Source organism: Mytilus californianus, unplaced genomic scaffold (genome assembly GCF_021869535.1).
Source record: "Mytilus californianus isolate M0D057914Y unplaced genomic scaffold, xbMytCali1.0.p SCAF_4, whole genome shotgun sequence".
In the NCBI taxonomy this organism is placed as follows: domain Eukaryota; kingdom Metazoa; phylum Mollusca; class Bivalvia; order Mytilida; family Mytilidae; genus Mytilus; species Mytilus californianus.
The window spans coordinates 84465069-84492663 of NW_026262690.1; the positions used below are offsets into that span (position 1 = coordinate 84465069).

General features: G+C 31.5%; 1 protein-coding gene across 10 annotated transcripts in view; it reads left to right on the plus strand.

Annotated features, from left to right (window-relative positions):
• Positions 1–27595, plus strand: part of LOC127738764 (synaptosomal-associated protein 25-like) — a 102913-nt gene that overhangs the window by 9961 nt on the left and 65357 nt on the right. For 3 of the 10 annotated variants that reach the window (XM_052250128.1, XM_052250129.1, XM_052250132.1), the window contains exons 3-7: positions 13451–13492; positions 18804–18852; positions 21462–21579; positions 24107–24244; positions 25102–25246. In XM_052250128.1, coding sequence (XP_052106088.1) covers positions 13451–13492; positions 18804–18852; positions 21462–21579; positions 24107–24244; positions 25102–25246 — 492 coding nt within the window. Of the gene's footprint in view, positions 1–4871; positions 5448–13450; positions 13493–15755; positions 15805–16499; positions 16549–18803; positions 18853–21461; positions 21580–24106; positions 24245–25101; positions 25247–27595 lie in introns of those variants that run through there. The other 7 variants (XR_008000159.1, XR_008000160.1, XM_052250127.1 and 4 more) reach the window with 6 other exon arrangements.

A 27595-nucleotide genomic window follows, 5' to 3' on the forward strand; every position in this document is an offset into this window, starting at 1 on the left:
ATGGGTAATTATGGTTGCAAACTCCATTGGAAATTTGAATTGAGATAATGACCATATCTTGAGGGAAAGATTTTTTTTTTGAAAAAGGGGTGGGGGTTAAAAAGAAATTGTGGGCGGGAAACAATTTTTTTTTTCAGAAATTAGAAAAAGAAAATTTCTGCAAATATCATTTTTTTTTTGTAAAAAAAAAGGGGTGGGGTGAGAAAAAAAAAATTGCCAAAAAAAAGGGGGTGAAATTTTTTTTTTGGGAGGGAGGGGGGGGGGGGGTCAATTTACAACAGCATAGTGTATTGCACAAAAGCAAAAAAAAAGGGGGGAGGGGGCAATTCGTAACAGCATAGTGTATTGCACAAAAGCAAAAAATTGAATATAAATTCAAATCATAAAACCAATTTTAAGTTCTTTGACTACAGTTATTCTGTGTCAGAAACCTATTATGTGTCAAACATCTAATTTCAATCCAAATTCAGACCTGTATCAAGCAAGAATATTGTGTCCATTTTTGCCCCAACTGTTCAGGGTTGGACCTCTGTGCCTGAGTCTGCGGTCGTATCTAGCTGCGCTCAGCGAAGCAATTTATTCTCTATTCTTTATATTTTTTGCCCATTATTCTTTATTTACACCCTCATACAACTGTAGTTATATGAACTAATCTTACCTAAGGCCCATGCTACATTTTAGTCTTTGTGAACATGTCGGTCACCATGTAATTGAAAAGTGAACAAACTATCTTTAAATCATTATATACATGCATGTGTATGAATTCTTCAGTACAAATTTGCTGTTAAAACTATTTCATTAAGAAGAAATAATTTCTGAAATTTACATACAAAAGTAACTAGATAGATATCCAATTTGACTCCCTCAACATGGTTTCATATTAGTGTCGGTCTGAGGTCCGGACCTATCTTTCCTGGAAGGGAACCTTCAATTTTTGGAAACAAAACCAAAAAGTCCAGTACCTCCCATGCTTTCCATTGATGCTTCATACAGGACCTATGACTGTCTTAAAGATGGGCCTTTCACTTGTAAATTCAAATGGTCCTGGGCCTTTCATTCTTTCAAGCAAATTTGAACCCAAGGTTCAGTTTGTAAACTTAAACTTAAAAGATGAATGGTAAAGCCTTTTAAGGTAGTGCTATGAGTTTAGGACACTCCGACAAAAACAATCTATTGACAACTTAAGTTTTTCTAAATCAATATAATTGCCTGCTTATGGTTAAAATGTTCCGAGTATTCACTAATATATAGTAATTTGGGCTAATTATAGACAATCTGATCCATAAATAAGATATTGACGTGACTGATTTCCGTTTGAAATGACGTAAAATAGTAATTAATGTGCCGATCTAACCAACCATCTGTTGATGTATTATTTATAGACAAGAAAAATTGCATGTCTTACCAAGACTAATTACCTACAAAAAGTATCAATTATGTAAAGCCAAGTGTCCCTCACTTGTAGACAATTATTGATTTTAACTACAATAAATGTTATGAATGTATTTTGTTTTGGAGTACTTGTATTATCCATGTCAGGAGCTCATGTATCAAGTGGAAAGATTTGAATCATGCCCCTTATTAAAGAATCAATCAGTTCCACCCTTTTTGAAACATTCTGTCCAGGGCATATAGGTAAGCCTGTCTATAGGTAAAGTAACGGTACAAGCCTAACAACCAAGGTCTGTAAAAAAACTTTCGAGCCTTAGCTATAGCCAGTCTATTAGCCCAGAACTGTAAAAAATATTTTTGAAGTGAAGGAAGTCTCTAGTTTAAAAACAGGCCCAATAAATAACTTTTGAGCCTCAGCCAGTCTATAATTTAACAGGCTCACTATCCCAGATCTGTAAAAAAAAACTCTTTTGAGCCTTAGCCAGTCTTTAGTTAAACAACAGGCTAAATAACCTAGATCTATACAAACACTTTTGAGCCTTAGCCAGTCTATAGTTTAATAACAGGCCCAATGGCCCAGACCTGTAAAAAAACCTTTTGAGCCTTAGCCAGTCTAAAGTTTAACAACAGACACAAAAGCCCAGATTTGTTAAAAAAAAACTTTTGACCCTTAGCCAGTTTATAGTTGAACAACAGGCCCAATAGCACAGATCTGTAAAAAAAACCTTTTGAGCCTTAGTCAGTCTATAGTTTAACAACAGGCCTAATAGCCCAGATCTGTTAAAAAAAATTGAGCCTTAAGCGGGTCTATACCCAATTACCCAGATCTGTTAAAAATCAAACTTTTGAACCTTAGCCAATATTTAGATTAACAAAAGGCCCAAAAGCCAAGATCTATAAAAATAACTTTTTTGAGCCTTTTTTTTTAGAATTCCAAGTTCAGGCCAGTGGGATATTTACTCAAAAAGATAATTCAGACCATGTAGCTAACAAAACCTTTCTTATTAGTAAGACTGTAACAGAGTTCTCTTCAGTATTTTTAGATAGCACCATGGTAGTTGAAATATCACTATTTCCCTTGAAATTATAGTACCACATTTATGATATCAATCAAATCTATTCAGGTTGCACCATGGCAGTGGGAAATCTAGTGACAAAATATTACCTCCCCTTTAAACACAGAAATCTTGATCTTTTCAATGTTTGTCACGTTTTAGAAAGGACGCTATTAAATATAAATTCACAATAAAATGATCTGGTAAATAGTTGTATTAACTTAATTGAAATAAAGACAACATTTTCATATAATATTAACATTTCCCTCCTAAAATAGCAAACAACAAGTACAACAGGCTGTAGGAGCTATGTGTAAAATTGGTTTAAAATGTTGCTATGCGAATAATTTTCAGGAGTACCAACTTCAAATTATTTTTTTACTTGGCTATATACCTCTCTGGGACAAGCCAATTATCCATATATGTATGCAGCTAGATCAGAGAAGTTCAGGGAAAAATTTCCAATGGAATCGATTGATATACAGCAAAGATTAACACTTTTGAAATTAAGTTTCTAGGCAAATTCAAACAGACCTTATCCCAATGTAAACATTGAAAGTGAATAGATCAAGAAGACTGCAAATTCATGTACAGAAATCTAGACAACCTTTTCTTAGAATTGTATAAGACCTAGAAAAAATATTTTAACGGATAACCTACTGTATAAAAATATCTATCTTTAATTTTTAAGTCTGCACAGGCATGACTTTTAAATTGTTATATTCATGAAAAGACAATATTTCTATATGGAAAGTTCACATGACAAGAGCAGACTAGTGTACTCGAAAACTTAAGATGTGAAAATAGGTATATTTTGGGAAATTGTAACATCCTAAGGACTATTTTGAACATTCAGAAAAGTTTTGACTTGAAAGGTCTTAAGATTTTGTATGTTCATGATTTTTTCCAATTTTTTTCATCAATATGCAACAAAGATTAACATTTTTTAAATTTCAGTTTCACAAGCTTCTAATGCAATTATCTCTGTTAATAATAAACATAAAACATTATGTCTTTGCAGTGTTTCTAATAACACAGTTTAACAAATAATTTCTCTAAAATGTGCGATTATTGTTTAGAAATAACTTTTGATCAGTATTGTCACTGGCATTGTTTTATTGTTGATTTTCTCTACTTTTTCATAAGAAGAGTGAATTTTCTTTTGTTCTCGTTCATTGGTTTAGCCACTGATGGTAAAAAGCATAGCACCATAAGACCCTGGTGAGAACATTGGACATTGCTAATTATAAATTGACCCCTGCTTTACAGCTTATACAGCATCTTGATTTAAGTGTTGCCCACAATCCTTAAGTGTGCTTAAGGTTGGAATGTCTGTCACTGTCAGCAAGGTCAAGGTCAACACTTTGTTTCTTGCAAAAAGGGTGAAAACTGTAACATATTATTCTGAGCATAAATTCTAAACAATTATATTGATTTGTAGATAATAAAAATAAATGGAACAAGGTATACTTTTCACATAGAATCAAAGAAAGAAAGAGCTTTAATTTTCATCAACTATATTGCTAGTGAAAAGTCAGACACTTTTTTTTGGTAACAGTGTTATGTCAGTATTTTCAAATTGAATGGAATTTAAAATAGCACTATTTCCCTAAGATTTTAGCAACACATTTATAAATTATAGCACCATGGTAAAAAATATAGTACATGTACCTTAGGCCTTATGAAGAACACTGTACTGATTATTATAAATTGTTCCCTGCTTGACAGCTGAGACATCATCTTGTTACTATGAATAAAATTATTAAACATTAAAATCAGTATTGAATTACTGAATAATATTCCTTGCGTCTTTGATTGATAGTCTGTTTATAGAAATAGAAAATATAAAGCTAGCTTTGCCAAAGTAATTTTTGAAGAATGAATAAAATTGTTTGTTAAACAGAAATTGCATTGTTTTCATTGTCAGTAGCGATTAAGAAAGTGTGTCTGAATGTTCATATGATATTGCTCTCTCACTATGTATTTTCCAGTTCCGATATAAAAAATTGACAGTTTTGTCCGACGTCAAATATGTTCTGAATGAATTTTACACAGTGAAGTTTTACAATGATTTACTGTTTTTGACAGCACTTCCTTTCTATTTTGTGATATGTGACGAACATGTTTAGTTGTAATCAGTTTTACATAGGTTTTTACTGTTGGAAACATTGAGTCTTCATGGCATACAGTTTTAATTGAATATAAGTTTAGATTCCATTGACAATAGATGCTCAGAGCTACATGACGGTTTTCCTTGTCTGATTCCAATCAATCAATACACGTCTCGGGGAGTAGTAGCTTTAAATATTATCAAAAACAAAATTCTGTCAAAATCAATACGAAGATCAATGGCATATCGGAATAGTTATATAATAGTCAATTCTTCAGTGTAGATGTGTATAATAGTTGGTATTAACGTATTGGCTCTGTAGATCACGTATATAATGGCCATACCTAATGTATCAATCCTGTAGAGAGTCTGATGTTTGGTGTTCAGACTTGTGTTTGATAATAGAGAGGATACACTTTCACATTGAAAGGAGCGGTTAAAGTGTTACTAATACGTGATGGTTAAAATGTGACATGCAGTGTTTAAAAGATGATGGGATTACTATTCGTTTTGTTCAGTTGATATTTATCAATTTGACATGACAGAAAATTTCTATAAGAAGAAGCTAGGATAAGATAAGTTTTTTAATTTAAAAGTTTCATGGATTTAACTTAATTGGATTGGTAGGATCTTGTATCTTGATTACTGGAGAGTGTCGTTTTTTATCATACAATATTTGCCTATGAATTTACAGTTTCTGCGTTGAAAATTCAGGAAAAAATAATTTTGTATTATTTTAATGACTGGATTATTTAATAAAGTGATATTCTGAGGAAAAAAAAGTTATGAATAATGTCAATCACTCGGATGTTGCGGAAGTTCCAGATGTGGCGACAGAAGGAGAAAACGGAGTGATAACTCAGGAAGTATTGGATAATGCTGCAATCCAAGTAATTCATGTTTTTGAATATAATTTTTTCTTAGATAAAGTTTTTAAATTTAGCACTTGTCTGCAGGCTACAACCAGTGAATTTTTTTCTGCATCTTGATTTTTAGTGCAACATAAATACAAATGTAACATAAACTTTTTAGTATTTTGACCAGTGCCAAAATTCAAAGTCGTATTTAAAGTTACTGAACTCAAGATGAAAGTGGTTAACAGTTCTTTATACAACTTTAGTTTGTCTCTTAACTTTATTATTGGTTCGTGATTGCATATTTCAGTTACTTGTTTGTTAGTTCAAATTAAATAGACTCAAACAATTTTTCTATTTTGATTTGTTAGAATCTCTTTTAGTTTATTTTTAAGTGATATTTAAAATGATCCCTATTTTATAATTAGTCCTTGTCCTTCAGTCATATAACTCAGTACTGGTAGAACAAAATTTGTGCTCGAAAGACCAAATCCAGTATTTTGAATAAGTTGATTTCTGAGTCTAAGCAGATTTTATGACGGGAAGGCCTGGTGGATCAAATGTCTATCACATCTGAATTAAATGTATCATAGAACCATTTCACATAGACCTATAATAATGACAAAGAATCTGTGTTTATGAAAAATAAAAATATGGAAGGTCTGTAAGGAAATTTATCAGTGTTGGATTTATAAACTTATCATAGACCAAGTTAAACCACTGTATTTAATTCTTTTCTTTTGCACAGTGCATTTTGTCAGACATTGATAAAAATGCTACACAAACTAAATACTGGTTCTTTAATACTTCACTCAATGTCCATTAAAATTGAAAGATCTTGAGAATTATATTGTATAAACTTACATCATAGAAATAGTCTAGTAAAAAACACTATGTATTCACAAATTTGAGATTATTTGAATAGAAAGTTTGGGTTTGTGAAAGGTAAAATTAATAAATCCCTTTTCAGTTCTAGTATGAAATTTATTGGTATTAGACCTAAGCTTTTATGTATAAACTTTGAGTAATATGCAGATGAGTGATAAAATTTCTGAGTAAATAATGTAACATACGAAGATGTATGGGTCCTAGCGTTAAGAACAGCAGAATTATAATGAATACAAGATGTTCAAAAATGTATGAAAAAATTTCTCTATCTGAATATAAAATAATGTATACACATCACCAGGACTATCACAGACAATTCTTACCAGTTTTATTCCTTTAAAAACATTCCATACTGACACTTTATTCAACCTTCATGTATTATTTTTGTCGAGTCTTCAACTTTTGTCGCAGAAAGCTCGACATACACATGTAGGGATAGTGATCCGGCGGCGGCGGCAGTAACTAACTTCTTAAAAGCTTAATATTTCAGAAGGTAGAAGACCATGATGCTTCATACATTGTATATAGATGCCTTATGATATGAAGTTTTTCCGTCTGTCATATGTCCACTGTTCTTGACCTCATTTTCATGGTTCAGTGACTACTTGAAAAAAAAAGTTAAGATTTTTTTTGTAATGTTAATTTCTCTCTTTTTATGAGTAATAGGATAACTATATTTGGTATGTGCGTACCTTGCAATGTCCTCATGCCTGTCAGACAGTTTTCACTTGACCTCGACCTCATTTCATGGATCAGTGAACAAGGTTAGGTTTTCGTGGTCAAGTCCATATCTCAGATACTATAAGCAATAGGTTTACTATATTTGGTGTATGTAATGATTGTCAGGTGTACATGTCCAACTGGTAGGTGTTGTCTGACCTTGACCTCATTTTCATGGTTCAGTGGTCGTAGTTTAGTTTTTGTGTTTTGGTCTGTTTTTCTGATACTGTATGCAGTAGGTCAACTATATTTGGTGTATGGAAATATTTTACGATGTACATGTCAGTCTGGCAGGTTTTATTTGACCTTGATCTCATTTTCACGGTTCATTGCTCAATGTTAAGTTTTTGTGTTTTAGTCTGTTTTTCTAATACTGTATGCAGTAGGTGAACTATATTTGGTGTATGGAAATATTTTACGATGTACATGTCAGTCTGGCAGGTTTTATTTGACCTTGACCTCATTTTCACGGTTCATTGCTCAATGTTAAGTTTTTGTGTTTTGGTCTGTTTTTCTTAAACTTTAAGCAATAGGTCAACTATATTTACTGTATGGAATGATTGTAAGGTGTATATGTCGGTCTGGCAGGTATCATCTGACCTTCACCTCATTTTCATGGTTGATTGGTCAATGTTCAGTTTTCCTGGTTAACTTTGTTTCTTAGATACTTTAAGCAATAGGTCAACTATATTTGATGCATGGAATGATTTTAAGGTTTACATGTCTGTCTGGCAGGGTTCATCTGACCTTGACTTCATTTTCATGGTTCATTGGTCAGTATAGAATTTCCATGGTTTGGTCTGTTTCTTTTATACTATAAGCAATAGGTCATCTATATTCTGTGTATGGAATGGTTGTATTAAAGGTGTACATGTATTTCCAGCTTGGTTTATCTGACCTTGACCTCAATTTCTTGGATCATAAATGTTAATGTGATACTTGTAGTAAAACTCTATATGTAGGACTATCAACATAAAATCAATGGTCAGTATAGTAGGCGAGACATTTCAGCGGGTGCACTCTTGTTTTCTTATTTTGGAATCTGTTTTCTCCTTTCCACTGCTCATAATTATCCAACAAAGGCATTGTCAGCACTGTTAGTTTAGTCACAAATCATATCATATCAGTTGATTTGTATGTCAATAAAGTTTTGAATTTGATAAGAGTACAGAAATTTTTTTCTTGTAAATCCCTCACCCCTCTTAATCATCGCTCTCATCAATTGTCCCAAATATGCATGAAGTAATTGCCAATAGATAATGCAATCAAAAATTCCACCAAAGAACATCTATTTAATTTAAGATCTGAAATACAAGCCAGTTCAACTGTACTCATAATGAAATCCATTAAGTAGGGAAGTTTAGCCTTAATTTAGGACTATATCTGAAATACAAACCAGTACAACTGTACTCGTAATAAAATCCATTAAGCAGGTAATTTTGGCCTTAATTTAAAGACTATATTGAAATACATGCAAGTACAACTGTACTCATAATGAAATCCATTAAGTAGGTAATTTTGGCCTTAATTTAAGACTATATTGAAATACAAGCAAGTACAACTGTAATGAAATCCATTAAGTAGGGAAGTTTGGCCTTAATTTAAGACTATATCTGAAATACAAGCAAGTACAAATGTACTCATAATGAAATCAATTAAGTAGGGAAGTTTGGCATTTGAAAAAAATTAATAGGACAAGATAACCCATGAAGGTACTATGTGTACTAGTTTATTTGATTAATCCTAGTGAGAAAACCTTTCATTAGAAGTAATGATCTACATGTAATTACTAAACATTTACATTGATGTCTCGTAGATAATCCAATAAAACTGTCCTGAGAGATACGTGTAATGAAGTTGATTATACATTAGACTTGTAAAGTCTGAACATTTACCTAATAAGGAAGAGCATGAACTATTCTGTTTATGATAATATTGGAATTACTGTGTAATTCAGCATTACTTCTGCCTTTCAGATTCTAAAATTTTCTGGATATGGGAACTTTGGGATATCCCTGAAATTAGGCTTTACTTACGCCTTTCAGAAGCTTAAATTACTATTTATGATAAATAACTTTGGATTACCCTGGAATTCAGTCTTCTCCTCAACCTTTAGAACTGTATATTTCTGATGTTTTTGTATCGTAGACATACTGAAATTCAGCTTTACTTCTGCCTTCTAGAATATTTTTTTTTTTTTTTTGTAACATTGGGATCATCCTGAATTTCATCTTTACATCTGCCTTCTCGGAACCTTTGTTGTTTTGGGTTAATATTGGGATCACAGTGAAGTTGAGCTTTACCTCCACCTTTTATTTTTTCTATTTATGATGACATTGGGGTTATCAACATCCTGAAATTCAACTTTCGGAAACTTTATTATTGGTAACTGTAACATTGGGATCCCCTTAAATTCAGCTTTACTTCCATCCTCCTTTTAGACCTTTCTGATTAAAATAATATTGGGATTACTCTGAAATTCAGAATTACTTTGGAATTTCTGAAATTTCTTATTAGGTAACCTTTGGATTTCCCTGAAATTCAGCTTTTCTTCCACCTTTCAGGACCGTCTTTTTTTTTCAGAACAATTCTTTTTATGTTAACATTGAGATCATCTTAAATTCAGCTTCATCTCCTGTTTTTAGAAAAAAAAAATCTTTTTATGTTTGAATAAAGATCTTCTAAAATTCAGTTTTATTTCCTACTTTTAGAACATCACTTTTTATGTTCTTATACCATTAAGGTCATCCTGAAACTTGGTCATACTTTCATCTTTCTAAACCATGCATTAGACATATTTATATCTGTCTGTGTCCTGACATTTGTACACTTAAGTGAAGAATCAATTAATGATATATAAAACATTGTCTGCTTCTAAAAATAAAGATCTTATGACATGCACAGCATTAGCTAGCGATTTCTATTCTAGGCTGTATATTTGTTTTATGATCATTTATGATTATAGGAGTTATTTCTGAAGTAAGATTTATTTTCAGTAATACTTCACTTTACAAAAAAATCTTCGAGATAATTACTGGGTACTGGTAAGTTCCATACAAAATTACAAATCAGTAAAAAATTCTTAAAAATTGCAAGAATAGTACTGCATACTTTTGAACACTTCTACATTTGTACTTCTCTAAATGAAAATATTCAAAAGAAATAGGTTTGGAAAGAATTTATAAATGTAATTGTGGGGTATACACTAATAAGACAGCAACCCAACAACAAAAAAAAACCAACAGACTTCAGACATTAAGTCGTTATTAGTGGCAAACTAGTTAACTTTACTGTACAAACTTAAAGACCAAGCAGTTATGAAATTGCCAAATGTGTAATGTTTATGGTCACTCCACTTGTCATTCCATTTGGCAATTTTTGTTGTTGTCTGGATAATGCTCTTCCATTTTTTTGTTAGCCCTTGCCATACAAAATTTAGTGAAGGTTTACTATAACCAAAAGTTCCATTCTCAGGAAAATCAGACATAAAATTATTTTTTGGGGAATGTGACTTTTGAAAATATCATGGACAGGCTGGTTATAAAGTATACAGTAAATTTATTTGATGTTACAGTATGTTTTTAAGTTCATTTAACAAGTTAAGAGGGTTGTGTAAGGGCTATGAGCTTGGAAGACTATGCAATTAAATTGAATTTCACTTCTTTTGACCTATGCAAGATGACTGTGCATAAATACAAAAAAACAACTTCAAACCTCAAATACACTGTCCAAGCATGATAAAAAAATTTGCAAAGACATTGACAGTAACACCTGCAATTTAAATAAATGTATAACACAAAGTTCAAAGTTACCAATATTTAAATTTACTAAAGTCTTCCATGATAAAGCTTCTGCTTCGGGGAATCCACTCGCATGAATAGAATTATATATCAATTATTTATGTTTAACTTTTTTTACCGCTTAATTTGCTGAGGAGATATAATACACATTATAATAGAAATTTGATTTAGGGGTCTTTGGGGGATATGTCCTGGTAGCGATATGGTGATTGATCACAATAGTGGTGCTTATAACAAATATTACAATTATTTAAATTATACCGAGTTCAAACATTTCTGCCAAATGAACATTGTGTATTCATAAATAATTAGTGATTGCGCTTTGCCATTAAATGTTTTATAGCTCTTGACTGTAAATAAAAAAGGAATTGTTTCCATGGATATCAATAAACAATGACAAAAGAAAAAAATTGTCCTTGTGTGGTAGAATGAATTGTCAGTAGACAATTAGTACTCGAGTACTGGAGGATGTTTTTTGGCTAGAATTATATTGAATTCTGAATGAAATTAATTGATGGACTCTCCAGATAACCAACTCATTGTTATGGTGTGCAATACCTTAAAGCAACAATTTCCATATTGACAAATGCACGGCTGTTTTTTCTTTTTATTCAAAACTATCTAATTGAAATGGCCTTTTTTTAAAGCAGTAATTTCCATATTGATAAGTGCACGGCTGTTTTTTCTTTTTACTCAAAACTATATAATTGAAATGGCCTTTTTTTTCAGCAATTTCCATATTGATAAATAGCATGGCTGTTTTTTCTTTTTATTCAAAACTATATAATTGAAATGTCCTTTTTTAAAGCAGCAATTTCCATATAGATAGATGCACGGCTGTTTTTTCTTTTATTCAAACTAAATAATTGAAATGGCCTTTTTATGTGCATTTCTTATGAGATGGAAATGAGCTATAGGGTCTTACAAACGAAGTCCTCTGTTACCTTGCAGTATCAAATGATCATATTTTAGGCAATTTTCATTCTACTGCTCAGTGAAATTAAAATTTTATCAAGAGCTATTTTTCCGAGCTCCAATTTGCTCATGTGAATGGGTTTGATTACAATAACTATGTCATAGATTAACCCAGTTCCACCTGAGCAATTTTGGCTTTAATGCCTTATATATACAGCTCTTGGTAACAAAAAAATATTACCATTTCCAATGAAATTAATTGATATATGCAGCTACAGTCAAAATGAAAAATTAATTGGGTGTTTTCAATATAAAAAAATTATGTATGTTTTGATTTTGAAGAAAAACAATTCTCTTGAAATCAACTAATCCTACATGATAAAGTCATTTAATCAAGTAATCATCCATAAACAAAACATATAATCAATATGGAACTTAGTTTCATACTTGAACTCGGCCAATATTAATGCAAGGAAATCTTTGACCGCCTGCTCATCTTTGTATGAAATGATAAAGATGTTACTAGATCAAGCTGTCCTCTTATGATTCCTTTCTTTTTTGTCTGCTCTTTTTGAAGAATAAGGTCAAGGGCCACTTTTCAAAAAAAATCTTACAACACAAATTGATTGTTCCCCTAAATTGTTCATGACTTACAAGTATTTTTTCTCATAAGATTTTTTGTGAAATTAGTCGCAGGATGTTTGCGGATTACCAAATCTACAAATGTGGAAACTTTTGCCAGCTGAAAATATCATGGTGCTGATGGAAGCACCCTGAGATAGCTCCGACAGTCTTTTTGATGACTTGCTTTAACAGTGGGACAGCTAAAAAACTCAGCAAGTCCTAAAAAGGCTGTCAGAGCTATCTCAGAGTAAGATAAAAGTAGCACTCAGACAGTCCAAATATATAAGTGAGATTGTGTCTTTTGAAGTAAACAGCTGAAAAGGTCTAGCTGGTGTCATTTTGAAATAGAGGTGGGTTGAAAATAAATTTTGATATGAATTGTACCTTTTCTATCCTCATGAATTGACTAAGTCAGAAAAGACTTCAACTTGTTTTATACTGCAACTAGTTGTGTATTTATTTCCTAAATATTGTAACACAGCTATATTTTGTGCAATGTCAATTTCATCATGGATCAGTTTTTCCACAATCAGGGGTTCATTAAGGGATGAAAATAAGTTTGAAATTTGTGTTACAATTTAAATAGCTATCAATGTATTACTTTAAGTTGCAGTATAAAAACAATATTAGGTCAATGTCAGAAAAATATAATTTTTTTTGTATTGGGCACAAAACTGGGGAAGGGCTCGATAAAACCTCACCCTTCCCCAGTTTTATATTTATATTTTTCTGACATTGACCTAATATTGTATATGTAATTGTCTGGATCTTGCAGACTAATCCTTCTTTATAGTTTGTCAGGGCAGTGTTTCACAAACCACATATAAGACAGATGGAAATAAACTCTTGATTGAAAAAATATATGTAACTTGTGCAAGCATAATGCTTGTGATTGTTTTGTGAAATTGAACGTTATTTTTTTTATTCTAGAATCTACCCTTCCCAAAATGAAGACATGTAATCGCTCTAGAATAGAAATGTAAAACTTTTCTCTTTGTTTCTACACCTTGTATGACTGAATATATGTGTTATTTTATTATCTGTAAAAGAAAGTTTGCAATTGTGAAAATAAATGTTATCTTTATTTTTCAGTCATTGGATAGTACCCGCCGTATGCTGCAGATGTGTGAAGAGGTATGTTAGAAATATTTTGGAATTGTAAATATATACAACAAAATATTTCAAATCTTAAGTAAGCTATTACTGTTAATGATAAATTTTAACATTTACTAAGTAGAAATTAACTTTTTCACTAGATCATAAGACTTTCTGTTAAAAAATCTTATTATTATAATACATATTGTGATATATGAAAAAAGGATAATTAGAATTACCAAAAAGCTGCAGAACGCCACCAACATCAATCTTGTTCAAAAAAGAAAACATAGACAAACATATAAAGGAGAGCATATCAGGCAGATAACCTAACTTAGTACCGACACAAAATTTGATTTTAGTTTTAAAAGAAATACAAATAAAACCAGACATAGTAAGAACAACTTTAGGGCATACGATACAGAAGAGATCTTGCTTTGATCCACCATCAATAACAAAAGACAAAAACATTGTGTCAACCTTCTTATTTTTAAGCTTAAAGTAGAAAACCTACATTTTATAATGCATGAAATCACATTTTCTCTCTCTGTGCTAAATAATGTTGCAGTAGATTCTTATTGCAACATCATCGTGCAGGCTTTTTACCTGATTCATCACAACATTATACAAATCACTGTCATTTATTCAAACTTATTGATAATAGAAATATAACCAGACTTTGTTAGCCTGCAGTATATTTCACAAGTTTCCATAAACAGCATGTCTGCTTTGCTTTGCATCTGATTAGATGTGTCTGTGTGTTTTCCCTGCAATTTTTTTTATGCCTATTATCAACATCACTGTAAACAATACATTAAATGTTGATGCTTTGATAGCTCCCCTGCTACTATATCGTATGCCCTTAAAGCATCAGATGAACCAATCAGATAAAACCAAAAACATGTCTACTGATCTAACAGAGGCTTACAGAGGCTTACTCAGGTCTTTAACAATGAATGAAACCCATCCCATGTGAAGTTGTACCATGAAACATTGCTGCAAATTCCTAAAAAAAGCAGAAACATTGAAGAAAAACATTAAAAAGACACCTATTAATGTCTTGCTTACATGCTTTGACAATGATTTCATTGAGATTAAACTAGAAGCACAAGCCAGTTATCTACCTTGAACAAGACTAACAATGAGAGTTAATCAGTAACTGCCCTTTAGCCCTTAGGTCAAAGGGGGGTAAGTTAAATTGTCTCCCCTTGATAATCTTAGTTAAAGGGAGATAACTAATTGGTGTTTCTCATTGATTGATTGATTGTTGCTTGCTTAACGTCCAGTGGCATGTTTCTCATTGAAAATTATCACTAGAGTAAGGAAGTGGCGATAACTATACTAGTAAACATTGATGATCAAGCAGGTAAGATTAAAGCATGGCACAATAAAATCAGATTTTTTAAAAGCATTCTGTATCACTGGTATCCATAGAAAGGTAAATATTTTTCCACTTGTCAACTTGGAAGTATGAAAAATTATTTTCATGTGTTATCTTGTGGAATTATATTTACACTTAATTCACTGGTCATCTTGGACATTTTTAAGCATCTGTACTCACATGTTATCTTGAAGAATCATGATTCACTTTTGACTGACTGATTAGTTGTTGTATATTTTTTGCCTGCATTAAACAAGAATGTTGCAGATTTCATAATTTAGTGTATGATTGTATATGTGTATGAAAAGATTTATATGGGCAAAGCTCTGTAATTTATTCGTATCAAATAATTCACATTTTTTTTTAATCAGGAAGGATCAGTACAAAAATTTCTAAATAGATATAGACTTATAGAAATGCTTATTTTTTCCATTCTTGGAGTCTTGACAGAGCATACATGGATTCATAGTTTTCTTTAAAAATCATGAATTGGTGGAAAAAATCAGATTTTAAATAAAGAAAGATGTAACATTTGAAACAGTCATTTTAGAGTAAAGCCCATGTAAAAACTTTAGATACACATGATATCACAATTTATAACATTACAGCATAAACCATACATATTTTAACCAATTTTCTTGCAAGTCCCCAATTTTCTTGCAAGTGGACAATTTGGTTTCAATTTTATCAAGAGATGTATATAAAATGTCAGGATTAATATTTCAATATGGGAATTCAAGTACATCAAAGTAAAGTTGCCTGAACCAAGATCTTTCACTTGAGCCTTATTGGATCAGAACTTAATTTTTTTTTTAAAGCTAATATTTGGATTAAACTGTTCAGTTGCCAGCAAAAAAATACATTAACACAGAAATGGTTTGTGCTGTAAAATTTGTATGAATAATTACGTCATTACTTTAGAGTAAGGAAGCAGGGATTACGGTATTAGTAAACTTAGATGAACAGGGAGGTAAGAACAGGCATGATGCACAAAATGAAAACTTTTTATTTTACACAACCACTATGACTTAACACTTATTACATTGTCTTTTATTTTTTATTACTTTATTACATTTTAATGTATTTGGTTAGAATAATGTTGACATGATTAGTCAGTTGGTCTTCTAGTAAGTCAGAGCTCCCATGTGCAAAGTTTTACTACAAGATGGTAATATTATACTCTCCCCTAAAGTGGGCTATAATGAATTCACTTTGTCCGTTCGTCCATCCATTCGTCCAACGAAATATTTTTATCACACTTTTGTCAGGTACTACTGATTAGAATGACTTCATATTAGGTCAGCAGCTTGTCTGTGATAAGTTGTACAGTGTGGTCACTTTTTGGACCTGTCATACATTTTCATCATGTTTGCCGAAACTTTGACTTATCGATATGCACACATTTCTCTAGTACTTATGTACAGAATTACTTCATATTTAGTCAATAGCTTGTAAGTTATAAGCTCAAATGTGTGAGGGTTTTTTGGATCTGTGAGACACCTACTTCCTGGTTCCATTACTTTGATTTACAAGTGGGGGTATGCTTAATACGACAATGTGTGAATTTCTTGTTTTATTACAATCTTGTAGTAAATCTAACCCTATATTTAAGATTACTAGTATATTACATGGTAGTAATTTTTTATTACAACCAATCAATATTAGAGTAAGGAGGCAGGGATAACAACATTAGTTATGTTGGATGAACAAGGAGGTAAGAGGCATGATGGGTAATATCTCCTTTTGATGTGGTATTGTAACCCTCATATAAAAGCCAACACAAATGTAGCTAAATGTTGTATCATTTAGTGTGTCCAAGCTTATAGATAGTGTCTTTCCTGAATTCTATTAGCTGTTTTAGGGATGATGTGTATTTGAGTGAATATGGCTGTTTATTTGTGCTTTTGGTATAGGTACGATGGAGCTCAGACATTATATCTTTGTTGGCAAAGGTGTTTTTGTTCTTAGGTTTATACAAATTTAATGATTTGAATTTTAATGAATTCTGGGTAATAGAGGATTCAGTTAAAGTTTTTTTGTAACATACAAGTAATTAAAAAAAAAGTGTATATAATTTTTTGTTTATTTTGGGAGTTAAGTATAAGGTCTAGTAAAATCAAATGTGGTTTTCCTGCAGTCCAGATATTTGTTATCAACAAAATTTTGCTCCTTTTTGGTCAGTCCTCTAAGCCAAGTTATTTAGGGGAGAACATTTGTATTCTCTGTTTTAAGACTTAAAAAAGAAGTTATTGAATCTCCCTTGTAATTAACTTTGTAAAGATTTTTCAACTGACTCACTGTTCTCATAACATAAAGTAGAAGACTTTTCCATATTCATTAGTTCTTCCTTGTTTTGCATGTTTTTTTTCAACTGAAAAAGAGGCTAGTGAGCAATATTCTCAATTTTTCATCATATAAACTTACATATGATTAATGAGCAGACCAAAATATGCCAAGGAAAAGACATGAATTTTAAGATTGTTTTTTAAAGTTTGATGTTTTGATTAAAATAATAGAAAATTTAGATACAAAAAAGATGTAATATTAAAGTGTCATTTTGTTAATCGAGAAGTCTAAGAACAACAAATTATTTTTAGTGTGGCCTCAAGAAACAACTTTCATATTTTATATTACTAGACTTAAGTAGTGGTTGTTTTTGTTGTTGTTATGTTGTTGTAGATTTCACTAAGTAGACTTCTGTGCAATGTTATCCAATTGAGTAATTTACAGTAAAGGCACATGCTTATTTTCCCCCCTTTTTATATGATTTTTTTAATGGAAATTTTAAGCACCTATTAAAGTTGATCTGAAAATAGCTACAATTTTTAATGATGTTTTAAATGGATCCAAAAAGCTGTAATTATAGATTCAGTAAAACATTTCGTGGGTCCTTAATTGAATGAGTTTATAATTAATTGATAACAATGTAAAAAAATCTACACCAATAATTTTGTTAGAATTACAGTTGTTTTTTTTGAAAATGAACTCAAGCCATCAGCCAAAAGAAAAGAAATGTCTTATGTGTAAGACTATATTTTGATCTCTGGATGTTTTTGGTTGTTTTTGTTTTGTGTTGTTAAGTTGCTACTTTATTGGCACATCTGGTTTAATTTCCTGATTTGAAATTGTGTAGAATCAATTTTATAGGATTTTTTTCAGATTACTTAAGTTTGAATATAAAAAGATTTATCTTCACACAGACAGCATAGTTTAGTTTTATTGATTCTAACGACCTTTATTAGGATGTAGGGATGGCTTTAGTACCAAACCAATTTAATTTTATGGCAGAAATATATACATTGAAATCTTACAGACTTCATAGAACAGTTGTTAAAGACTATTTTTGAACAGATTAATTAAAATATGTGAACATTAATTGCATGTCACAGTACATAGATTTTCAAGTATGAAACTTAAATGCTGTAAGGTTTCAATGTGCTTGCGTTTATTATTGTCAGCACTTTACTTTATTGAACATAGCCAAAACAATTCTTCTTTTTACTTCCAGTAAATCATTTGCTTTATATTTATTATGGCACTTGCTTTATTTAGAATTGGATTTACTTTTAATTATGGAAATTGCTTTCTTGACACTGTCAGGCAAAGTCAATTAAATCATAGAAAATTTAATTTAAAATGTGCAATAAACAGAAAAAAGGTTAAAATCCTGTGCAGGACACACAAAATGAAAAGAAGTATAATTCCCACAGAAATTGAGTTTATAGATTTTGTTCATTTTTCTGTTTGAAGCTTAGGATTTTTATAAATTGGAAGATAGATTTAAAATAAAAAGAAAATAAAAAGAAAATTCCAAAAGTAATTAATTTATAATTCCCGGTCTAAGTCTAGGATTACTGTGTAGAATTTAAAATTGCAATACATATGATAATAAATGCTTGAGAAGGATTGTGTTGGCTATATTTATGTTGTTGCATGCTTTTATTTTCTTTTATTTTACCCTTATTTCAGTCCCAAGATGTAGGAATTAAAACCATTGTTATGTTGGACCAACAAGGGGGTAAGGTCATTTTATTCATGCTGTAATATACAATGTCATTTACAAAAAGATATATACATTTAGAACATGAAAAACTTGTGGTCCAGAAATTACTTTAATTACAATTTCATTTTTATGCCTGGTCTACAATAAATAGTAAAGTGTTGGCCATTATGTTTTCTTGTCTGTCCGTCTGTCTGTTACTCAGTTGATCCAACTGTCCTGTATCAAGTTTTGTTTTAATGTAGTGTACCAATAAGTTGTGGTCACATTATGATGTGCACTTTTAAAGAAATATATCAAATTTGAATTTTAATCTTGCTTAGAGTAGGTTAAAGTATAGGGGTATAAGGTAGTTAAGAAGATTTGGTCACACGAACTTGAAACTCAATAGCACACATGTTTATTATTATTATGATGTGAACCTTTTAAAATATATGCACAATTATGGTATGGGCACAGCTTTTGAGGTTCTCTGAATATGGGATTATTATAGTGCAATACTGAATGGTGTCATATGGACACCTTTTTCTTGTTTAATGCTTTAATTTTGATTGAATTATTGAGGCGTGACCAAACATTTGTTCATCATTCAGTCTTTATTGTCTCTCCTGGATAAAGTCGAAAAAAGCGAAACTTAGGCGTGCTGTATCTGGCAACAATGTCAACACTGTATTAGTTTGTGATTACGTAGTTTAAGAGGAACTACTAGTGGTAGATTGAAAATATTTTGGTATGCAGTTGTATTAAAATAAACACATCTTATTTCCATAGAAATTATTTGCCCTCACCCTGTTAGTCACGGTCTATTGACTTTGAAACTTTTGCTCTGTTTACATGTCAAAGTTTGTAACACAGTCAGTTTGAGGGAGAACAACAGGTCAATGATGTTTGGTATGCAGTTTTATATAAGAATACCCAATAGGCACATCTCAATTTCATGAAGATTATTTGGCCCCACCCCTTCAGTCATAGTCTAATGACATTGAAACTTTTGCATAGTTTACATGTTAAATATAAGGTCAGTTTAAGATGAATCACTATTGGGAAGTCGATGATATTTGGCATGCAGATGTATAATAGCATTTGCAAGTCTCATTTTCATGGATATTATATGCCCCTTCCCCCACATCATGCCTTCGTTGACTTTGGATGTTTTGCATAGTTTAGTTGTTAAAGTTTGTGTTCAGGTCAGAATACTGGGATCAAAATATGACAAGTCGATGGTATTCAATTGTATTAAGATTTCTCATTTCCACGGAGGTTATTTGGCCCTGCACCTTCAGTCATGGTTCATTGACTTTGAATGTATCGCATAGTTTACAAGCTAAAGTATCGGTGTTGCCATTTTAATTTCACCATTTGCAATATACTATGATAGTTATATTAAAGGAAGACATATCTCAGTGTCAACAGTCTATTTTTAAACATGTAGTTTTTCTTAATATCAGTTTTAAAAAAAAAACTAATTGTTTTCTCTTTACTATACCCATTGAACATTTTTAGTCTGGATATGATCTGCCACTGCATTTTCCTTGATAAAAGGATTTATTGTATGCTTTGTTTGTATCAATATTCAGCCGATGCAACCTCATTTAGAATTGTTACTGTGGATTCATTTATTTTTCGTGGATACCAATTTTCGTGGATTGAAGAATAAATGTATTTTGGTGAATATTTTATTTCATGGTTTAGCAAAAGTTTGCATACGAGTCTATGAGAGTTTGTGATTTGTTGAAAATCATAATTCATGGTTGACCTATACCCACAAAATCCATGAAAATTGGTATCTAACAATAATAATGAATCCACAGTAATACATTCAACATTTTCAAAAGGCTTTTCTAGTGCAGAATTTATTGCATAAGACGAAATTCTAGAAAGCATATATTCAATAAAACCAATTTGGTTTATCCACTACTTGAATTGAAGTACATACGTTCTAGAAGCAAAAATGACACCATTACATTAATGTTTCTGACTGCCATAGCAATTAAATTTATCATTTTGTCAATTGAAAATCAATTAGACAATTAGGAGGCATCTAAGATCAGACTATAATAATGTCCGATAGATCTTTACAAGTCTGGCAATTTCACAACACACAACATAAAAAAACTTTTATTAGGATAAAACTATAATTATAAAATGATTGATTAATTGATTGTTGCTAGCTTTATCTTAATATTTATATGCAATTAACTTACAAATGCATAGATAAGCATTTAAGACATGAATATGAACACATAAAAAGTATAGGTAATGCCAAAAAGAATATGAAAACATTTTAATATGTCTTACAATAAGTTGTAGGTTAGTTAAATGTGACAATACAAATAATTTGATAAAAGAAATGAAAAAAGCATGCAAATTTTATCTTTATATATATTGATTACTACCAATAAGTACCCCTCCTAATTTTTATGACAATATGAAAAGTATCAGACCCTGGATCTGTTACTGCCATGCCAATAGTTCTGCAGACATATAAATTTCAAAATTTAAAATAAACATTTTAACTTTAAAATTTTCTTTGTGCGCCAGGCCTTTATTAAGTTGATTTTGACATGTCACATGATCATTACCCGGTATATCAGTCAGTATCATGCCTTATTGTATATTTTCTTTAGAACAACTTGATAGGATCGAAGAAGGTATGGACCAGATTAATCAAGACATGAAAGATGCAGAGAAAAATCTGGAAGGAATGGAAAAATGTTGTGGGTTATGTGTGTTGCCATGGAAACGGTATATATACAAATATAGTTAATTACTATATAAGCTGGATAGTGCCTTGATTAAAGAAAAAATGTAAAGTGTAATGCAAATTGTAAGTCAATTTGTAGGTCAACTTAAATGATGTTAATCAAATAATATTTCAACTGGTGAAGAAAATGACTGATTTTTCTTGGTATCATATACTTTGGGGGAAAAAAGAAGATACTAAGAGGCAATCAAAATTCCCAAACATCAAAATAGGTCAAAATTAGATCACAAAACACTACTTACAGAAGTTTCAATAGAATTGCTATAGAAGGGGGAGCACTTTCTGCTTCACTATAGGCACCTGTTATGATGCTTATGACATGTTTATTTGTAGTAATGATTCATTTGTTGAGTGATTAGTGAATAAAAATCAAATAGAGCTGATTATTCAAGGTTCATTTTTCGACACTTTTCTTTTATTAATTTGTTTTCTTGAGATAATTTCTTGCTAGCCCCATTTATAACACCTCTTTCAAAGGATTTTCAGTTTCATAGGTTGAAAGACACTTAAAGTCTTTTATTGCTAACTAATAGTGACTATACTGTAGTTTTGGCGTCGTCGTCGTCGTCCGAAGACACATTGGTTTTCGCACTCTAACTTTAGTTTAAGTGAATGGATCTCTATGAAATTTTACCACAAGGTTCAATACCACAAAAGGATGGTTGGGATTGATTTTGGGGGTTATGGTACCAACAGTAAAGGAATTAGGGGCCGAAAAGGGGCCAAAAATAAGCATTTTTGTAACTTCCAGACATAACTTGTGTGTTAGTGTATGGATCTCTCTGACATTGTACCACAAGGTTCCATATCACAAAAGGAATGCTGGGATTGATTTTGGGGGTAATTGCCTCAAAATTTTAGGAATTAGGGGCCAAAAAAGGGGCAAAAAACAAGCATTTTTCTAGTTTCATGACAATAACTTGTGTTTAAGTGTATGGATCTTTCTGAAATTGTACTACAAGGTTCCATATCACAAAGGGAAAGCTGGAATTGAGTTTGGGGGCCGAAACGTTTAGGAATTGGGGGCCAAAAAGGGGCCAAAAATAAGCATTTTTCTAGTTTCCAGACAATAACTTGTGTTCAAGTGTATGGATCTCTCTGAAATTGTACTGCAAGGTACCATACCACAAAGGGAAGGCTGGGATTGAGTTTGGGGTGATGAATCATAAGGGGGTTCAAAAAATTTGGGGGGGGAGGGGGGTGATTTTTTTTTTCTTTCCTTTTTTTTTTTCTTTTAAAATTTTCCATTTTAAGTTGGTTATTTCTAGTTTATATTTAAAAGCAAATAATAATGATATGGTAGGAGATACACACCAAACAGGATGTGTAAATTATTATATAATAAGTATTGTGCAATAGCAAGAAATTTTCAATTGCACAGTATTGCACAATAGCAAGAAATCTTCAATTGCACAGTATTGCGCAATAGCAAGAAATCTTCAATTGCACAGTATTGCGCAATAGCAAGAAATATCCAATAGCACAATATTGCGCAATAGCAAGAAATTGTCAATTGTACAGTATTGCGCAATAGCAAGAAATATTTAATTGCACAGTATTGTGCAAAAGAAGATACTTCGTATAAATTGCTTATTTCTTGACCAATTTCAATGGGGTATTATTCTTGAATTCTTGGGGTTCTTTAATATGCTGAATCTAACCGTGTATTTAGTTTTTGGATTTTGGGCCCCGTTTTTAAATTGATCCACATTGAGGTCCAAAGGGTCCAAAATTAAACTTTGTTTGATTTCATCAAAAATTGAATTATTGGGGTTCTTTGATATGCCGAATCTAACCGTGTATTTAGATTCTTAATTTTTGGTTCCGTTTTCAAATTGGTCTACATTAAGGTCCAAAGGGTCCAAAATTAAACTTAGTTTGATTTTAACAAAAATTGAATTCTTAGGGTTCTTTGATATGCTGAATCTAAACATGTATTTAGATTTTTGATTATGGGCCCAGTTTTCAAGTTGGTCCAAATTGGGGTCCAAAATTAAACTTTGTTTGATTTCAACAAAAATTGAATATATGGGGTTCTTTGATATGCTGAATCTAACCATGTATTTAGATTTTTGATTTTTGGGCCCCGTTATCAACTTTGTCCACATTGAGGTCAAAAGGGTCCAAAATTAAACTTTGTTTGATTTCATCAAAAATTGAATTCTTGGGATTCTTTGATATGCTGAATCTAACCATGTATTTAGATTTTGGATATTAGACCATAATAGGTGAATGTCCAATTTAAAAATTTTAAGTTCTTAGACCACATTCATTCTGTGTCAAATATTTAATCACAATCCAAATGCAAAGCTGTATCAAGCTTGAATGTTGTGTCCATACTTGCCCCAACTGTTCAGGGTTCGACCTCTGCGGTCGTATCAAGCTGCACCCCAGTGGAGCATTTTATTATACTTGTACTGATATCTTTTAGTCCCGATTTCAAAATTGACTAAAAACTTTCTGTTTCAATCAAAGAGGCAGTAATCAATCTTATATATTTTTCAACAGAATGAAGAACTTTGAGAAAGGAGGAGCTTACGATAAAACATGGAAAGCATCTGAAGATGGCAAAGTGAACACAGATGGACCAAGAGTTATGGTAGATGAAAGAAATGGGGCTGGACCACAAGGAGGATTTATTACCAAGTAAGATTTTCATAAGAAATTTTCAACACTATCAGTAGTTGCACACAATTATTATACCTCTGTGAGTGAGTATAAAAGAATCCCCTTGTCTGTCTGTCTGTCAAAACTTAGGTTGATCAAACTTGGTAAGCAGATGCATCATGGGCTGGGGATGTGTCATTTATCAAAATCAGGTCACTCTGACCTTGACTTTGACACTAATAACTATTAATGTAAATCCTTGTCCACTTCATGTCTGGCTCGTAACTTTTGTACTGTAAAACTTAGGTTAACAAAACTTGGTATGCATTTGCATCATTGGCTGGAGATGTGTCATATACCAAAGTCAAGTTACTCTGACCTTTGACTGACATTTGACCCCTTTGATAGTAAAACCTTGTATGAAACTTGATATGCTGATGCATCATGGAATTGGGATGTGTTGTATATTGTATTCAGGTCTTTCTGACTTTGACCCCTATGATAGTTAAACATTGTTTGTGTTCAGTGCATATTTTTAGAACATTAGCACTTAGATTGACAAAACTTAGTATGTAGAAACATCATACCACAAAATACAACATACATGGGGTCACATGAAAAACAATAAAATACATACTATTTTACGATTACCAGAGTAGAGGGGGGTAGGACCTTTATCGGGACTCTGGGATCGGGTGTTTTTAAGCTCTGAATTTCGGGATCCGGGAATTCTTTTTTAGAATTTCGGGATGTCGGGATTTAAATTTTTTTAAATTCGGGACCGCAGGATTCCATGTTTTTAAGCCCGGGATTTCAGGATCAGGACCCCTCCTACCCCCCCTCAGAGTACATTATTCATTTAATGTTTTGATTTATGGTTAGTTGTTTTTTTTTAGAATTACAAATGATGCTAGAGAGGAAGAAATGGAAAATAACTTAACTGAAGTCAGTGGAATGTTAGGTAATCTTAGAAATATGGCCATTGATATGGGAAGTGAAATTACATCACAGAATAATCAACTGGACAGAATATCAAATAAGGTGTGTATAATTAATAAAACTATCTATACTTCTGGAAATTGGTATCTATGCACAGAGATTTTACCTGAAAGAAAATTAAATAATCTGGATTCAGTATTTTTCATGGGATACCAATTTTTGTTGACTTAGTGGGTAGAGTCTTATTATCATGAATTTAAATGTCAACAAAGTACAAACTTTCTTTAGCTTTAAATGCAGATTAGACAAAACCACAGAAACTCAAATATCCCAAAAATAGAATTTTTCTTCAATCCATGATAATTTGTATCCATGACAATGAATCCACAGTATAGTGTGTATAACTTTGTGACCATTTCTTCTTGATATTAAGGCAATGGACATGAAATCCAGCTTAATGGTATATTAGATGTTTGAATATTATGGCACAGAAACCGTGTTAGGGTTTACTATATTTATGTCTCGGAGCTTTTTTGTTCTTTAAAGAATTTTGTGTTAATGACAGGTCTGTGGTAGTCTGTATTAATAGACAACTGATATAGTTAATGCACAGGTTGCAAAAAAGGCATTATTTTGCCAACCAATATATCGTAGTCTCTATAACTAGACAAATGATAGGATTAAAGGACAGGATACAATAAAGGCCTTATTTGGCTATTGTCTTAACTGAAATTTTTGGCTATAAGTTGAGATAAACTAAACCTGGTAGTATTGATCCATGATATTTTGGTAGGTTTTCATATGGTTTTGGAACTCGCAAATGTTACTTGGTTTTTATATGAGCATGATATTTGCATGCATCTCCCTTTATTCACAACTTGTCAAAACCTATAGTGATTTAGAACTTAACAACAAATAATATAGACAACCTGTCTATGGTTGAAGACCATATGTTGAAGCCTTTATGTCTTTCTCATTAACTTGTTCCCTATCTCTCCTTTTATATATATTGCTTAGAATGTCATGACAGAATATAAAATAAGGTATATATAACTCTTGACAGTTTTTCTCATCTGGATATTAAATTACTGCACCAAATGCTCAACTTTTCAGAATATAAAGGGGATATAACTCTGCAGATCTTATATGACATGTAACCATATGTATTTACCTATAACATAAATGTTCTGGTTTTAAAAATATTGATTCACATTATGAATGTTGAATCATAAAACTGTGGAACATTAAAGTTGTCACCTTTGATAACTATAATGAAGTGAAGTGACCAGTTGATATGTAAATGGTAAAGTTGTACTGTTAATAGGGTTTCTTAAAAAAATGTAATACTGTAGATTCATTTATTTTCATGGGTATCAATTTTCGTGGATTGCTGAAAACTTGCATATTCATGGATAATTGATTTCGTGGTTTTGCCAATCTCTGTATACAAAGCCTATTGAAAATATGTTATTCGTTGAACATTTGAATTCGTGGTTCACCTGTACCCACGAAACCCACGAAAATTGGTATCCAACGAATAATAATGAATCCACAGTATGTAAGTCACTTTGCACATTGCCACAATATTAAATGATATTTTAAGTATTGCAGTTTCACACGATGTAGATAAGAAGAAATGTTTTCAGGCCAGTGTATAAACCTGTATACTGGCATTCATTGTGGAAAAGTTGTTAAAATTGCCTTCTCTCATGAAAAATGGATGTGAAATTTGTAGTTCCTAAAAATTTCTAGCTTCTTAACTAGGAATTTGTGTGAATTTAGAAATCAATTTAAAAAATGTTGAAAAATGCTAAAAAAAAATGTGAATACCTTCAGATGACATTATTTACACAGTAAAGCTCACATTTTTATTCTGAGGTCAAACAATGCATATTTCATTCCCTCTTCTGTCTGAGTCACATTAATGAATTGTGCATTTCAATCAATTATGGTGATTCACATTAATATCCATAAGTTTCATATTGAGGTTATAGAAAATCACTGTCATTCTTTGACTGAATTTGATTAAATTTCATAGGAAAAATTAAATGGTTACTTTTGATATGAATTATTAGTTATTTTATTTGATTTTGTATCTGGTAATAAATGTAACTTTATTTTGGTTTTTTTTTCCTCTCCTGCATAGGGTACTTTACATTTCCTTTTGAAATTTTACAATATCAATAATAGAAGTAAAGATTTGAAAATAACAAAAACAACTGAACGCATGTTTTGCAGGCTGGATCAAATCAAGATCGCATTAAGGAGGCCAATAAAAGAGCTCATAAAATCCTGAAGGAGAATTAATGGTGTTTATATGTTGTAGCTAGCGTTGTTTATGATGCTTTATTGACTTTCTAAGGAACCAATGTTAGATTTTCACATACTTGTTGCTTCAGCATTGCAGCAGAAGTTTTAATTTTCGCTATTTTTGCAGCCCTTAAAAAAAGA